At 38.4% G+C, this 16,959-nt stretch overlaps 1 protein-coding gene across 1 annotated transcript in view; it reads left to right on the top strand.

The window, feature by feature from the left end:
* Positions 1-16,959, top strand: part of TENM3 (teneurin transmembrane protein 3) — a 988,875-nt gene that overhangs the window by 240,935 nt on the left and 730,981 nt on the right. The window contains exon 4 of the mRNA XM_018576225.1: positions 4,498-4,795. Within this exon, the coding sequence (XP_018431727.1) occupies positions 4,564-4,795 (232 nt within the window). The 5' untranslated portion in view covers positions 4,498-4,563. The remainder of the gene's footprint in view (positions 1-4,497; positions 4,796-16,959) is intronic.

Raw genomic sequence — 16,959 nt, 5'->3', positions numbered from 1 at the left:
TATATATATATATATATATATACAGTGGTACCTCGGTTCACAAATGGCTCTGTTCACGAACAATTTGGTTAGCGACCAGGAAGTTCTTCAACACTTTGCCTCTGTTTGCGAACTCTGCCTTGGGTGACGAACACGACCGCGGCCATCTTCCCTGCTCTGACACATGGTCGTGGCTTCCTGTACGATTGCTGTCGCAGACAAGGCTGTGGACACTTACTGTGAAGCTTTTTTTGTGTGCTTTGTAGCACAGTACTGTACAGTATTACTGTATTCAATCCAGCATGGCTCCCAAGAAAGTACAGAGCAAGAATGGTGGGAAAAAGAAAGTGCAGAGAGGTGACAAAAATGTGCAGAGCATTAATTAAGGTGACAAGAATGTGCAGAGCGTTAATGAAGGTGACAAGAATGTGCAGAGCGTTAATGAAGGTGACAAGAATGTGCAGAGCGTTATTGAAGGTGACAAGGATTTGCCGAGCAAGAATGGTGGTAAAAAGAAAGGTTAGTGTTCATTCCCTTCATACTGTACTGTACTGTGCTTTGTTTCATATTTTTGTGGTTAAAATTTTTTTTCAATATGGTTCAGAACGGATTAACCTGATTTACATTGAACCCTAATGGGAAAATGTGATTCTGTTTGCGACCAAAAATCGGTTCGCGACCACGTTCGTAGGAGTCAGAACGGATTAACCTGATTTACATTGAACCCTAATGGGAAAATGTGATACGTTTGTGACCATTTCGGTTCGCGACCAGAATCGTGGAACCAATTAAGTTTGTGAACCGAGGTACCACTGTATATGTGTATATAGATATATATACTGTGTATATATATCTATATATAGATATATCTATATATAGATATATCTATATTTAGATATATATGGATATATCTAGATAGATAGATAGATAGATAAGTTTGTGTTTGTACTTTTGTGTGCACACCCTAATGCAACAGGCTGTGCATGCCTATAAATACTCTTGCTTTGAATCCTATCCCCATCACTGTTCCCTGCAGAAAGTCAGCTCCAATAGGTGCTGGGTTAAATGACATCCAACCCCGCCTGAACCACAGGACACAAAAAATGCATTGTATATCACCAGAGCATGTCTATGGGACATCATCAAACACTGCTATCCTGTTGAAGACAAAAATATTTAAAGAGGTTATTAAACTTTGTCTGATTGGTATTCTTTCCTTCAATAAACAAGCACTAGAAGTGTTTGCACCTCCCCTCATCTCCTGTTCTCTGCTCCATAGGCATAGTCATGGACATTCATCCCATCTAACTGCATGCACTTTTAATGAAGCACTGTCAAGTCGGCCTGGAGGAGTTCAGGTTGTATCTGCCCATCTGACCACCTTCTACTGTCTATGACCAGATTTACACAACCGCATGAATTTAATAGACTCACTGCAATAATGTGTATGATACATTGAAAAGTGCGTTTTAAGCTACTGATAGGCATGATATGACAGTGTCATGATCCAGCAAGTTTGGCTGAATCAGAACAGCTGGAGCAAGAAGTCTATTGGTCATCCATGATATAAGCAGCTCCATAAGGCAGCTCTGCTCTCCCCCTCCCCATTTACATAGCGAATTCGGCCTGGGAGGTTTGTGGGCACCTTAACACTCTCGTGTGTATCGTCTGCAGCCTGGATCTGTTGCACCTCTTTTCAGTTCACGTGAGGCCACCTTTACTTTGACCAATAAAAGCAGATATAAAATGGACAGAAACATTCTGTTTGCTGCAGCACGTGAATTCGTTTTTAGGTTGGTAACAGTGATCAAAATGATTGTCTGCAGATGAACATTTCCAACATTGGAAAATAATTTTAGCTGGTATTTTCTATTTCACTTGATCACAGATGGTCATTTTGGCTTCTTGCATGATACAACTGTCATCTGTATATTGTTGAATTGTAGCCAAACTGTGTGAAAAATCATCCTGTATATGGCCACCCTCACTCTACACATTAAATAATGCTGGTGTAGATCAGTTAATAGCAGTTTAATGCTTATAATTTCAGAAAATTGAAGTTTTGTTCCATAATGAATAAAAATATTGAACTTGTACACTTTCCTTTTTCTACTGTAGTTAAAGGTAGGACTCCAGACAACAGTTTTTTCCTTCTTTACAAAATACTTGTATTGCATAATGTGCAGTGCGAATATAGATGTTATTTATGTTAAACTGGTATGTTAAATGTTATACTGTGTGTTTTGATCTTTACAATTAATACAGATGTGCACAGTAACATCACATGTTTGAGCATTTTATTTATGCTGTAAAAAATGTGGTATGTTCCATTTTAAATAATATGAAACAAGGAACTAAACTTTTCTGTGTACTTTTTGTTTTTAAAAGATCCATATGCCTTTAATGAAAACAAAAATGTGCAAACGTTTGTTAGAACTACTAACTAAAGCATTTTAATTGCATGATAACATGCTAATTTGCATATGGGAACATGTTAGCAATAGCTTTGATTGGGTATTTGCTGCTCCCTCTAGGATCAAGAGCTAAGATCAGCTTCTGATTGGCTACAGTCTGGGTCTGGTGTTTAAGAGAAGTGGGTATTGCAGCAGAGTGAACTCCAGCTGTGCTTGGAAGAGATATGTAATAAAGATGATCAACAGTGGCATGCAGTTATCGGTTACTGCATGTTGCACACTATTATTGATCTTTGCACTGTCTTAGAGTACAGACAAGTGGCATGATTTGTTTTGGGACAGGTTACAGTTCATCCAACAATGAAATTAGCAGCAAAATCAACTGTATACACTTGTAAATGCACTTTACCTTGGCTGAAGGTAAAGAACCCTCTGTTTTGCCACACAGGGAGGCAAATCAGCTGCACCGGGGTGACTCTAATTCATAGAAAGGATGCGAGTTCCATATTCCATACTTGTTTAGAACCTTTTTTTCTACAACCACATATTTTTGCCCCTACTTGTATCCAAGTAATTTGGCAAGCACAGTTGTAATGAAATTCCTGTGTTGCAGCTTTGTTGTCAACGCACAGGTTTTCATCCACATCTCGCCTCTTTTCTGAGCACAATATTATACCCATAAGTTTTAATCCTAACTTCAACAACAATAAAACCTTCTCATAAACAGGGTATATTTTTCCTTTAAAACAAGAGCCTCAGGAAAATGCATAATGTATGACTACATTAGTTCTTATAGCCGGTATGCATCTTTTATAAGTTTTCAGCCTTAAAGAGTCAAGAAAACAACCAAGCAGTCTAGCATGCCCTGGTACTTATAAAATTCCCTTTAAATGGAATTTATAATCATTTTATAATGATAGAAAGATAGATAGATAGATAGATAGATAGATAGATAGATAGATAGATAGATAGATAGATAGATATTCTTAAATTGCATTTTATGTAAGGTTTTTAATCATATATTTACAGGGGGTCATCCAAATTTGCACAATACAATTCAAGGCTGTGCTGCATGCTTTGTAGCAATGCACCGTGATTATGCTTTATTACTCCATTCTGTCAATGCAAGCAGCTTTCAAGAATACTTAGTTCTCGTCCTCAGGCATTGTGTCTTACAAACAACTAAAAAAGAACACATATACATAAGTGAAGTGATTATCATGGATCAAAAGTTTATTACACAAAGATTCACTGATGAGTGGATGTAGATGCAGATCAGTGGTGTACACTGTATATGTAAGCTTGTGATTATTCATTTGTTTAATTGACCACTTTGCATTGAGAAGTGAAACGTATTCTTGAATGTACTTAAATATGGTCAAGTTAGCTAAAAAGAGGCATTGTCTGTATATTCATTACTCTGCCACTGTCTATGAAAAAGATTTACAACAGTAACCTCAGTGCAAATCTGTGAGACTCTGTTTCACTGAAAATAATACATTCTCTAGTTCACTTGACATATTATTTCAACAGTCAATCAGCAATGACAGATATTTAAGAGCCTGGCATAGAGATAGCTACTAAAGAGGCAATATAAAAAACTGTATAAAAAACTCCCTCAAATTAACCTCTATGTAAACTTTTTTGATAAAGTCGCTATAGCCTGTATTTGCTAGTCTCACTTTACCTGTTGCTTTATACTTTTTTTTGTATTGATTGTTCATTGATTTTTATTGTCTGTAGCCTAATGTGTGCATGGGTTGAGGCATCAAAAGACATGGATGTAAAGTAAACCATAGCAAACAATTTGATTTACCCTTTATCAGATTAGAGCAGTGAGAATCTTTAGAGATGATTTCTGAGAGGTTGCTATGGTTTACACCAGTTTAACCACTGCTCTCTGCCACCTAAAATGAAGGCTAACACCCTCCTTTTATGTCATGCTTGCAAGGCATGTGTCTAATGTAATTTTGGATCGAGTAGATGATGATTTTTAAGAAGGACCCAAAACATCTTAAGTGTTTGTATATGGCATGCATAATCTTTTGTTCTTTTGTTTGGTCATTGTATTGAATCTCTGTTTACATTTGTGTCTCCCGTGTAGACAAATCGAGTGTGAGAAGTGATTTCCAAGTAAGCTGGACTCTTGTGGACACAGAATGAACTTAATATGGATGTAAAAGAACGTAGGCCTTATTGTTCCCTGACAAAGAGTCGGCGAGACAAAGAGAGACGTTACACAAATTCTTCGGTGGACAATGATGACTGTAGAGTGCCTACACAAAAATCGTACAGCTCAAGCGAAACCCTGAAAGCTTTTGATCATGATTCTTCACGGCTGCTCTATGGAAACCGGGTGAAAGACCTGGTTCACAGAGAAGCAGATGAATATACCAGACAAGGTACGTTCTTATGTGTGTCATATACACATTATTCATTTATTGCTTGAAGGTCTACCTTCTCCATTCAGTTACTTGGTATATCATGTTTTTAGCTTTATTTTTTACATCTTCAAAAGTACAGAAATGTCCAGCTTAGAAAATCTTTACACATTACAAAAAGCTGCCAGTTAAAGAGAATATACTTTAGTAAAATACTTTTAAAAAGTATGGGTACCTTTTACCATAAATGTCAGAAAATGTTAAAATTGTGTGTTATTCTAAATGACTAATGAATTTAAATACATTTTTATCTCAAAATATTTTTATTAATAACCTAAAGAAGTGAATTAATACGTAGAAGCTGACTGAAATTGCTTTCCCATGGACAGGCGCATAAGATGGAGGCAGCTAATCCCATCATTTTGAGAACCTATAACTTAAGCTTATCAGCATGCATTGAGCTGCATAACAACCTCCATGCTAGCTAAAATCTGATGTCACACATTCATAAACAGTAGGACAGGGGAACATCAGGGGTGAAGAAGGATCCACAGTTATGCATGTTCTGGGCAATATGCACAACTGTCCCAAAAGTGTCACATGTGCCACAGAGTGACCAATGGGGCCATGAGTCTAGGGTATGTGCAGCAGTGGATTTCTACTTAAAGGGGAACTTTACCCATATCTTCAAAATAATAATAAAGGCACCTTTATAAATGTTTAGTAATAACTAGGGATGTTCATATAACCAAGTACCGTACTCGGTACATGTTCATGTACAGATACTTTTCCAGCTCCAAGACTAGACTAGAGGAAAATTCAAAAGTTAGGAGGCAACTGTTATTTTAAGGAGCATACGGAGCTCCTGGGATTTGTGCATCCCCCGTTTTAATGTATGATTTGTTTTATATACATATAAAACACATGACACTAAACAAAAATGTATCAGTACTTGTATCTGTGAGCACTTGGACAAGGCATATCGTACTTGCATTGATCGCAAGCCAGCCCCGCTGAAGGCAATGCTGAACAGGCAGTGTGCGCTTGTGCACACTGGCCCGTGCGGCATTTATCTTATGAACGCGCTACACACGGTTTTCGAACATGTTCCTAAGATAAAAGTCGTGCAACCTTACAGTAGAAGAGGTCGCACGCCTTCCACACACCTTGCGATCATCGTACAATCGCAGGATTTATCGTACGATTATCTCAAGGTGTGTGGGCACCTTAAAGCTCACTTCCTGACCAGCAGTGCAGATTTATTGCAGAGGTGTGAGAGATAAAATAATTATCAGCATGCTGCCTTTGCAGCTAAAGAGACCCCTCTACTTTGCCTACACTGCCTTCCTGCAATTATGCAAGGATATGCAAAGAATAGGAATAAGCTCAATTGCAGTGATTGAGAGCATGAAATCCTATATCCTACAGGACATTTTTTTTATATCTTTTAATTATAAGCGGGAATTGGGTGAATTTACAACTGAAGTAAAGAACCCCTGTAATGAAACATTGGAACATACAGGACACCCATTATACACCTGGGATTGGTTAAAATAGGTTAATGGAAATGAATAAAAATAAATAGAAAAAAATATCTTAGCTTCTTTGGTTTAAAAAAAATGAGCTCCGATTCAACGGTGTGGCAAACACTTAGGCTTTTTATTTAAGTATCCCTCGGTATTTACTGAGAGCATAAAAAGACTTCCTAAAAACACACACACTAAAGAAATCACTAAAAACACTTTATTATGAACCAGTACACTCAGACAAAACACTTGCACTGGATTCTTAGTTGCTGTCCCATTGTATATTGTTTGCTGAGTATTGATTCAGTTGTCTCTCAGTATATCCTCACTATTAAAGGCGCCTGGTGCTTGAGACCAGAAGTATATCCATTAGCACTGCTATATTGGTTGGTTTAATAAATAGGGATGTTAATTAAAAGAAATGATTGTATTTCAAACTTGCTACTAATCTATAATGTCAGTTCTAAAACTAGCAGTTTTAACAGAATGAGAAATATTCATTTTGAACTTAGTTTTGGATGATCTTTAAAACTTATTTCCTGCCAGTGCAATATATACCCAAATGTGAGAGCATGGGATAGCAGGGATAGAAAGTTGCATCCAATTTCATGTGAAATGCAATGACAATAGCTAAAGTGACACTAAATTCTTAAAAATGTATTTAAGTACCTGAATTATTAACAAAAATGCATCTTATTTGTCTATCGCTCCGCTGTAGATCCTCAAATCATCTCTGAATTGGTGCTGACACTGTCCTTCCTTCTGGAGGGTGGCTACTTTTGTTCTCCATGGTCCCTGTGTGTGTAATAAATAGCTACCAGTCCAAGCTCACTCCCGCGATAGACTATAACTTCAATACAAATTTGCTAACTAAACATGAAATTGTAGTCCATCACAGGAGCGAGCTTGGAACGGTGGCTACCTTACAACATACAGGAACCATTGGATACAAAAGTAACCACCCTCCAGAAGGAAGGACAATGTCAGTATGAATTCAGAGATGATTTGAGGATCGGCAGCCAAGTGATACCCAAATAAGTTACATTTGTGTTAATAGTTGGGGTACTTGAATGCATTTATAAGATTTAACTCCTGTGTTTAGTGTCACTTTAAATTCCCAGGTAAAATATATATGCCTTAACTGTTTTACATGCCATAGTAATTGAAACTGAGTTCAGTCACTCCTGTGATTCATAGACCTCTGGCATACCCCACACAGGCTCGTGACAATCCTATTTCTCTGTTCCAAGATTTCAGTGTTAACTACATACTCATTGGATGGTGAATTAACAATATCACTTCTGTCTATTTATACGTAAGCTGTAACATTGATAAATATAATAATCCAGTCGTCTTCTTGACTATGGACTGTGGCAAAAGCAGAGCCGGAAAAGACTGGCTGGACAAAATGACTAATCATCAGGCCAATAAAAGTTAAAGTGTATTTAAACTGTTTTCCCAGCAATTGTTTGGAAGTTCTACTTTCTACTTTACCTTTTCCTGTTGTTTGACCACCCATATACTTTTGTCGGAAAATAGGTCAGCATAGGTAAGACAGAAGGGGCTCCACCAAAGCTCCTGATTGGTGGACTATGATGCAACGATAATATACACCCCAGCTTGTATGTTATTACATTGTATGGATGGAAGGAAGCTATCGGTATAAGCCCCAACATTTCTCTTATTTCAGGTTAAACTGTAGTTAAATCAGTAAACCTTTCCTTCAGTCTCCATTGTTAGAAATACCTTACAGTTTTGCTATTACATTTCTACAAGTGAGAACTTTTAGCTAAGTCGACTAACAACCATCCCGCAGTTGGTACAAAAAATATAAAAGTGTAACCTGGAAAATAACAGCTGAAGCAGTCAAGTCTGGAAATTACAGGAATAAGGAATAAAAATGTGGCTGAATCAGAGGTTTGGAAGGGTAATGAAAATCATAAAAAGAGAAGCTGATTGATTAAGGGCTAGATGGAAAATATTTAAGGGTGAAAGCCAAAATAAAAAAAATGAACTGATGTGAATAGACTACAGATGTAGAATAAGTTTGAACTTGATGTTGCGTGATATAGCTTCTCCGCTATGGTGTTTCTTGACCATCAAATGTCATTATACCTAGTACTGTAATATATCAGCATACCTACTTACCATAATACAGAGGATGATACAGAGTTCTGCTACATTTGTGTCCTAGGCCTGCTAGCAATAAAATTAGTCTAGGGTCTTGGAAACATTCAGAATATTCTTAAACGTCCTAAAGGTAAGTCAAAGCTTGTTAGAGCTAACAACTATCTGCATTCCTGTGTTATTTTGCATAATGGGATCTGGTGTAATTGTATACATAGCATTATATAATATAAACTACCTAGTAAAAACACATAGAGGGGGATTTATCAAAAGTGGAGCAGACAGAATCTGGAGCAGTTGCCCATAGCAACCAATCAGCTTCTATCTTTCATTTTTAAGCTTTACTGAACAAACTGAAGAGATAAACTGATTGGTTGCTATGGGCAACTGCTCCAGATTCTGTCTGCTCCACTTTTGATAAATTCGCCCCATAGAGTTACTAGGGGAAGCAATTAAAACAAACAGTGCTATTTCTCTTGTAATCCCATCTAACAGTACATGTGTGTAGAGCCTGTTTTAAGATCTTCATTATTCCCTCTCTCATGTCACAGCTCTCAGCTGCAAAAAGTTCAGACTGGAATATAGGCTTTTAAAGGTTAAAGGTTTGTAAAAATACATTTTGTAAACAGTCTGTATAGACATAATGGCATTATCCCTCTTTTCCTGATTGCCAATAGAGCAATTAAACAATGCCAACCACTAAGAAAAAGGAGGGCTGAAGGAAGCTAATATACAAGTAAGTAAATTGGATTTTTACACTGAGTTTTTACAGCTGTTTTGTAGAGATTGCTAGAGAACTGTGGCATGATAAAGAACAAAATAAAGCTTCAATACACACAAACCGTTCAATGAGCTAGTAAGATGAATAGCAAGAGTTACTAAGTGGCACTATATTATTCATCCTTGCACATTCCACAAATCATTAATACCCCACTGTAGATTTAGTAGTATACTTTAATGTTTCACTTTCTTCAGAAACTTCAGGCCAAATAAGGACTTCACAACCTCAAGCTCACTTTGTCCAGAATTTCACAACAGCTGTTAAGGCTACACTTTTTTAAGTGATTAGTCTTGTTCTCCAAGAGTCCTCCAAGAAGACTTTTGACTCTGTATCCCTGACTCTGCCACCCCAGCTTCACTTCACCTTCCACCACAATATAATGTTCCCTAGTTACCCCTACAACCTTAGTTCACAGAGAACACTTGTATTTTGTAAAGGTATGTGCTGTATATGCCCCTAAATATGTGTGCACAAGAAAGGACATGCCCATCATTTTATGAAGACTACTCTATTTGGTGACATCTTTTTAGGCCCACATAGGCCTCCTTAATTACAGTATATAAACAATTTCCCAATAAACTAAACATGCAGACATCAAAAACAAAGTATGTTTCCAGTTACGCACGGCATATACTTAGTTAAATATGCAAGGAACTGACAGTTATTTGTTATAAAATAACTGTCATAAAAATTAACAAGGAGCACCAACCATTGTGGAGCAGTTCTTATCAACTAAAAATAGAAACATTAGTCAGTACACCACAGTAGGTTTCAAATGAGTATATTGTAGTAGACAGATAGGAACCCTGTAATATAGATATTTGTTTGGAATGTGCCCCAAATTAGCCTTACAATACTATACAGAGAATGCTATCTAGAGTTCAAGGTACACAGTGATCATATGGAAGGCATTTGGGGAAACATCCAAGACAAACCTAACATGATCAAAAGATATCAGACAAAACATAAGCACAGTGTTGGACACAAGGTAATGAAGGATGTAGGGCTGAACCATACACCATGAAAAAAGTCCTTTATTTAAAAAACCCTAATAAAATTTAAAAAATAATGTCTTGCAGCAATCATTGTAAGTGATGATCGATGACCTGCCGCCATGGCAATCTTGTCTCTCTGCTAAGCCCATCACAAATGACAGGTATCCTCCAGCTGTTGTATGTCACCAAAGCAGCTGGAGGACCTGGGTGACAACATTGACCAATCATAATCAGAATATGGTCCATAACCATATTTGGTTAATGACATCACCCAGGATCCCCGCCGACTTGTTTACAAGTCAATGGGAATTTGCCACTTAGAGGCAGTAGTGACAGGTTTTCAGCCACATTAGCTAGAGGTTAAGGCAGGTGGGTAAAGGGCCCAATCTGGCAGGAGATTTTGGCTGTTCGCCGATCTACGAGCAGGCTAGTTTTGGTTCAAACCTGAACTCGAAGCTCATCAATACACACCATTACTCATACATCCACCAGTTGAAAAGCCCTAAAAAGATATATGTAGTGGCCACCCCTGTGGCTGAAAACATTTAGGTCAACATGTTCTGAAAAGCCCTCTAAAAAGAAGACTTTGGAGGCCATTCGTGTGCTGTTAAAATTTACATCTGTGTGTTTTCCTTATTCTGAAACAGTTAAGTTCACAAAAACCTTTTACGTATTTAAACTCTTTTTTTCTAAATTAATGTATTTGTGAATGTTTTGGGTTCATTTTGGATCATGCAGTCTGCAGCGTTGTGCTCTTGCTTTCCCACAGGTCACATCCACAAATTTTTAATATAATTGCAATAAAGAATAAAGGGAAAACTACATCAATAAATACAGGCAAATAAATACTGCATTCATTTCGGTAATTCTCTGATCTTCACTCCCTTCCACTACTTGATGGATTGTCCCAGAGCTGGAATTATAAACATGCAATTTCTGCCCCACTACACACGGCAGCCTTTGGAACAAAAAAGGAAACTGGAACATTATTTATTTACGTACATATGTCTCACATATCTTATGATTTATTTCACTTTATATTTGGTAATGGTATGGAAAACAAGGATATCTGAGAAGCAATCATGTACTATTTAAAGGAGTGGAGCAAAATGCTCTGCTTGCAGGTGGTAACAATATGTCTTTGTACCAAGTGCAATTATATTTTTTTTATTAATATTACGGAATTTTATTGCATGAAAACATGCCTTCCTTCTGTTTTTTATAGTGAAACGGACATGCAACACTGAAACCTCTACCATTAACACTTCCTTTCTGAGTAGCAGCTGAAATGTAATGTCTGACTTCAACAGTATAAGAATTATAAAATATAATGCATCTTAGGTTGGTGGGTGGAGCCATACTTTTTATTCTGTAATAGAAAGAATGCCAAGCAGCATCGAATAGCTGATGGATATTTTGGGTCAATGGTGAGTTATACAGGTCATTAGAGTCACTGCTTATTTGGTCCAGAACAATCAAATGCACAGTTAAATGTGTGCATTGTACACATGAGACCAGGTGCTATAGAACTTAGCCTCAAAGTGTACTACAGCCTGTGTCCTTTCCATAGTGGAAGAAGACCACAGAACAGCAAGCACTCCATTTTAATGCTCAAGTACTTTGTATGGGCACTAGAAGCTAGTTTCTTAATTATTTTTTTTTCTTTCAGTATGTTCAGCCGACCTGAAGTGCAGGAGGAGTTCGACTCAGCTGATCCAACATCTGGATCGGCTAAGCCGAACCCCCGGCAGGCTACTCGCTGCTGTTCGGTCTATTCTTATAGATGCCGAACAGCAGTGAGTGAATAGCCGAATGCCACTGATCAGCATTCGGCTCGGCTGTTCTGCTCGGTCCCTCAGAGGAACCGAGCAGAACAGAAAAATAGTTTAAAAAGTACAAAAAAATAAATAGAAAACGATTGTGCGGAGCTAGCAATTACAGCTAGCTCCGCCCAACCGTTTTCTATTGGCCGGCGGTTCTGCTGCCGTAAAAAGAAAAAAAACTCTCCCGAACGCCCTGGGAGTCTCCCTGCCACCCAGGAGAGATACACTGCTTTTTCTTTCTTTTGCTTTATTCTGACAGAATAGAAAAAAAACAAAAACTATTTGTTCCCATAGGAATGCATTGCTAGATTCCTATTGGCTATTTCAATTTGCAATAGCCAATAGTAAACTAGCATTGTACCTGCCCTCTGCTGATGGACCTGATGGAGAACTGCAGCAGAGGGCGGGTGCAATGCTAGTTTACTATTGGATATTGCAAATTTAAATAGCCAATAGGAATCTAGCAATGCATTCCTATGGGCAAAAATTGTTTTGTTTTGTTTTTTTTCTATTCTGAAAAATAGAAAAAGCAGTGTATCTCTCCTAGGCGGCCGGGAGCGCGAGACCCCCGGAGCGCCCGGCAGAGTTTGCTGCCTGGAGATCAGTGTCCCCTTTTAGCTGGTAACCAGGGCTGATCTCTCTGCAAGTGACCGGAGCCAGCCGTAAGATCACTGCTGGCTCTGCCCAGCTGTCAGAAGCAGGCTGTCGGCCAGCCAATGGCCGGCCGCTCGGCCAGCTTCGGCTTTCAGCGGGACTCAGCCAAGCCGAGGCATATGCCTTCGGCTCGACTAAGCCGCTCTGCTAAGTTCGGGAGCTGTACGGGCTATTGTGAATAGCCCGTACAGCAGCCCTTCGGTTCTACGGAACCAAAGGGGTCCTGGGTCCGAAGCTAGCCAAAGGATCAGCCGAAGCTACAGCTAGTTCCTTCAGCTGCTTCGTGAAAAGACCCCCATGTGTGTCACATGATTAGTCTGAGGATATATGAAAAGTATAAAACAAACCTGTAAAAAGTAAATGAGGTGGAACATTCAGGGTCGGTGGGAGTACTGGGGGTGCAGGAAGGGTCGAACTGTGCTTTAAATTGTGCTTTTTTAATATCCGCCTGGTGTTCAACTTTACTAAAGCACTATAAAAAAAACACTGCATTACTACACCGTGTCACCTTGAATAATTATGAGTTATATTTTGTATCAGTAAAACAGCCACATTTTTGAGCCTTGCCGCACTCACACATGAAAACTTTTCTTTTGTAGTATTGTCTTGTTTACTGGCCAATTAAATTAAAACTTTTGTTGCACATTTTCACTCTCATTCCTAATAGCACAATATATCAGAGCAGTACATAACAAGTTTTTATGATACATTTTTTTACTATGGTTTCTCAGGCTTATTGTGTAATCATGATCTCATTAGTTCATGCAGTTAGAATCAGTCTATGGCTTAGTAAGTGCTAAACAATACATTTTTTACAAAGTGAAGGTTTTAATGGGATTTTGAAGACCTACTCGCTGATACTTGTTTAATGCAGTTTCTTCCTCTAGGGAAGAAAAAAAAAAGAGGAAAAAATCTCAGGACAGACAGCAAGACAGAAATATTTCTTTTACACCTACTCTTTATCACTGCCAGCTAATGGGTGGCAATAAGGAAGTATAATGAAAGTGAGATGAAGATCTACTTGATAAAGCACATTCAGTTTAATTAGTATGGCAGTTCTGGAGGTTTTTCTCAGACAGAGATGTTAGTCACATCTAGATTGAAGCTCCTGCTTCTGGGGCATATTTACAAGTAAGATTAATGGAGAGCTTGGAGAGTATTTGGTATTTGACCAGTAGAAATCACCAATAGTACTGTATATTTTAAAAAGGAGTTCTTCAGAACATCCTGGGTTAGTTGTATCTTTTGGGAGACAAAAAATTATTATTCTAGCTGGGAATTAAAACATAAAAATAAAAAAGTATCAATATAGCAAACACTGATAATTTAAGTTAATAATTAATATTGAATGAGCAAGGTTGAACTAAGCGATAGGCCACTTTTGTTATTACCTCCAACAGACCCCGTAGCAGCACAACTCCATACACATGATATCCATGTTATAAAATAAATAACTCATTATTTTTCATATATACAGGCTTATATTAGTCATATACAGCCAGTTCTGCCACAACAGACTAAAACACACTGGTGATGACGGTTGAGGACCAGGATGTGCTCGAACTCAGTAAAGGGTGCTGATCATTTCTTTATTGGAGGAATAAAGGGGGCAAGTTTATCAGCTCTGTGCTTCACTTTTACCTATCAACTGGGTCCCCACAATGCAGTGAAAAAAAGTAATTGCAGATGGGCATATGTTACTGTTTGTTGTATTAAGTGAGTTATTTGTCTATATTTTTGATATCTTTATATGAGAAAGGATTGTGATAACGCAAAGAGCAATTTGTCACCCTTCACCCCTGAATTTTGTGAGCTAATGCCAAGCTTATATGGACCCATATGCTGTATCTGGGTTTGTTTTAGGAAATTATTGGCATAGAAGAACTGCAGTACCTTTGTGTTCAATTAATTTGTGAAAGGAGCTAAAACCTATATTTACATATTCACATGGTATATTTGTGAGAAAGGGGCTGGCCTGTTTGTGACACCCTTCTCTACATAAACTCACTTCTCTACATGACTTGTACCCCCATACCTATATGTTGAGCTAGTTTGTATCATTGTACTTATATGAGAGGAACCCACAAACACACAGACACTAACAGCACTATGGAAATCTATCTACAAGCTTGTACTTTGGACTAACTCTCTATATGAATGTACGAAAGTGTAGAGAGCAGGGACCTGGCTGGAAGCAATTTGACAGCTGTGTGATCTAGTGAATGATATTGGGATCAGAAACAGGTGAGTACATACATGAGAGTTGGGCTGGGGGTTGGGGTTGCCATATAAAGCCTCCCATACACCTATAGAATATCTGCAGATTTTCTATGTTCAGATGGAAAAAGTGGAACAGATTCCTCCATCTATGCTAAACTGTGTGGATGGAGGAATCACCCAATGGGCCAAGCTTCAGTATCTTGCTAGTCAGCCCCACAGGCTGTCAAAATACATGAACAATGTCTGCATCCAATCAGATGGTTCAAGTGTTTTGAGAGCCAGCGGGGCCGACTAGCAAGATACTGAAGCTTGGCCCATTGGGAGATTCCTCCATCCACACATTTTAGCGTAGATGGAGGAATCTGTTCTACTTTTTCCATCTGACCATAGAAAATCTGCAGATAATCTATAGGTGTATGGCCAGCTTAAGGAAGACTGCACAAAAGGTACATTTACACTTTATACAGTAGATACAGGCACTAATAAGTTTAACTAATTTCTTTAGCCATACTGTTACCTTATGCATGGTCCTGTTTTTATACAAACCTCATAGAGACCATCTGTATCTAGCATAACATACCCTGTAAAAGCTATGACAACTAATTTTCCTATCTTTGTGCCTGCTGAAAATCTTGCCCATGTATTTTACAAAATAACTTAACAATTTGCTCAAGGACAACATATTTTCAGTAGTGATGCATAGGCTATGTGTCAGTGACACTAGCCATGCATAAGGAACTGATGATTTTTTTAAGTAGTTTTTCCCTTTGATTTTATTTATTTCAGAATTACAAGCTTAAGTGATTTTTCCACAATGGAAGTTAATATTTCTTCAAAGCCCTCAACCCACTAAATGGTTGTCAAGGTCTTTATTATTATGAGTAGGTTACTATCTATACAACAGTTTGCAGTATGCTTTTCTTTCGTGTTTTATTTCCTTTTTTCACATTGTGTATACTAAATAACCTCCAATATGTGGTGCAGTGAGGCTTTTTTTTACAAAACAAGAAAATAAACTCAATTTTTGGCCCTCTATGTCCGAATTAATGTTACTAAAAGCTATTTCTTTTTTTTTTAAATGACCTTCAGTGTTTCTAGTACATTCCATTTTCAGCTGCTTTTGCATGGCTAATTCATCGACGTATTTGAGCACTTCAAGCTTTGACCAGGGCAGCATTTGATTTTTTTTATATATTAATTGCACATTTTCTGATGTATGACTAGATCTGGCACCAAGCCAGGCTGAATGTAATGTTTGATATGGACTTACCATCAGCCATTTTCAGAGTATTAAAAAATGACAGATATGTATGCGTGTGTATACTGTACATACAGTACATATATATATATATCTGTTTACCGTGTCACATGATTTGCATTTCTGCCCATCCAGTCTTGAGATTTACAAAGCTCTGCCCCCACCGCACAGACCTGATTTTTGTCTACTGCAGTTCAGTTACACTGACAGGTCTTGCCCCTCCCCCAGCCTGTGATTGGACAGAAGTATCCTGCGCGCATAAATCGCTATGGCGTTCCCGGCTCTGAGGATTCCCCTAAAACCATTTGGGATTTGACAAAACGTAAAAAAGGGAATAGAAAGGTTTTTTCGGGGATAACCAGGGAATAAATCGCTCACCTCGTGTGCGTCTCGTTGATGTAGATGACATTCCGCAGACCTAGCGAGGGGATGCTGGGGTTGTAGAACTTATCCTGCCACGAAACAGAGGAAAAACTGTGTATTTTATATCATTCACATGTCTAGTGATCAGTCTGGGGGAGGTGCTAAGCATGCAGACCACGCCCCCTAGGTAACGCCCACATGTGATGCTGAACCTCGATGATTGACAGAACTGAAATCCAATGTTGTAAAGGGGCGGGGCCAGCGACAGTCAGGCTGGGGAGGAAAGCGCTTAGATGATGCTGGACGTTCTCCAACCAGGAAATGGTCAGATAGAAGACTGAAGGGAAGGACGGAGGTCAGATAGAAGACTGAAGGGGAGGACGGAGGTCAGATAGAAGACTGAAGGGAAGGACGGAGGTCAGATAGAAGACTGAAGGG

Source organism: Nanorana parkeri, unplaced genomic scaffold, assembly GCF_000935625.1.
Source record: "Nanorana parkeri isolate BGI_ZX_2015 unplaced genomic scaffold, ASM93562v1 scaffold60, whole genome shotgun sequence".
NCBI lineage: Eukaryota > Metazoa > Chordata > Amphibia > Anura > Dicroglossidae > Nanorana > Nanorana parkeri.
This window is presented reverse-complemented; position numbering and strand designations above follow the sequence as displayed.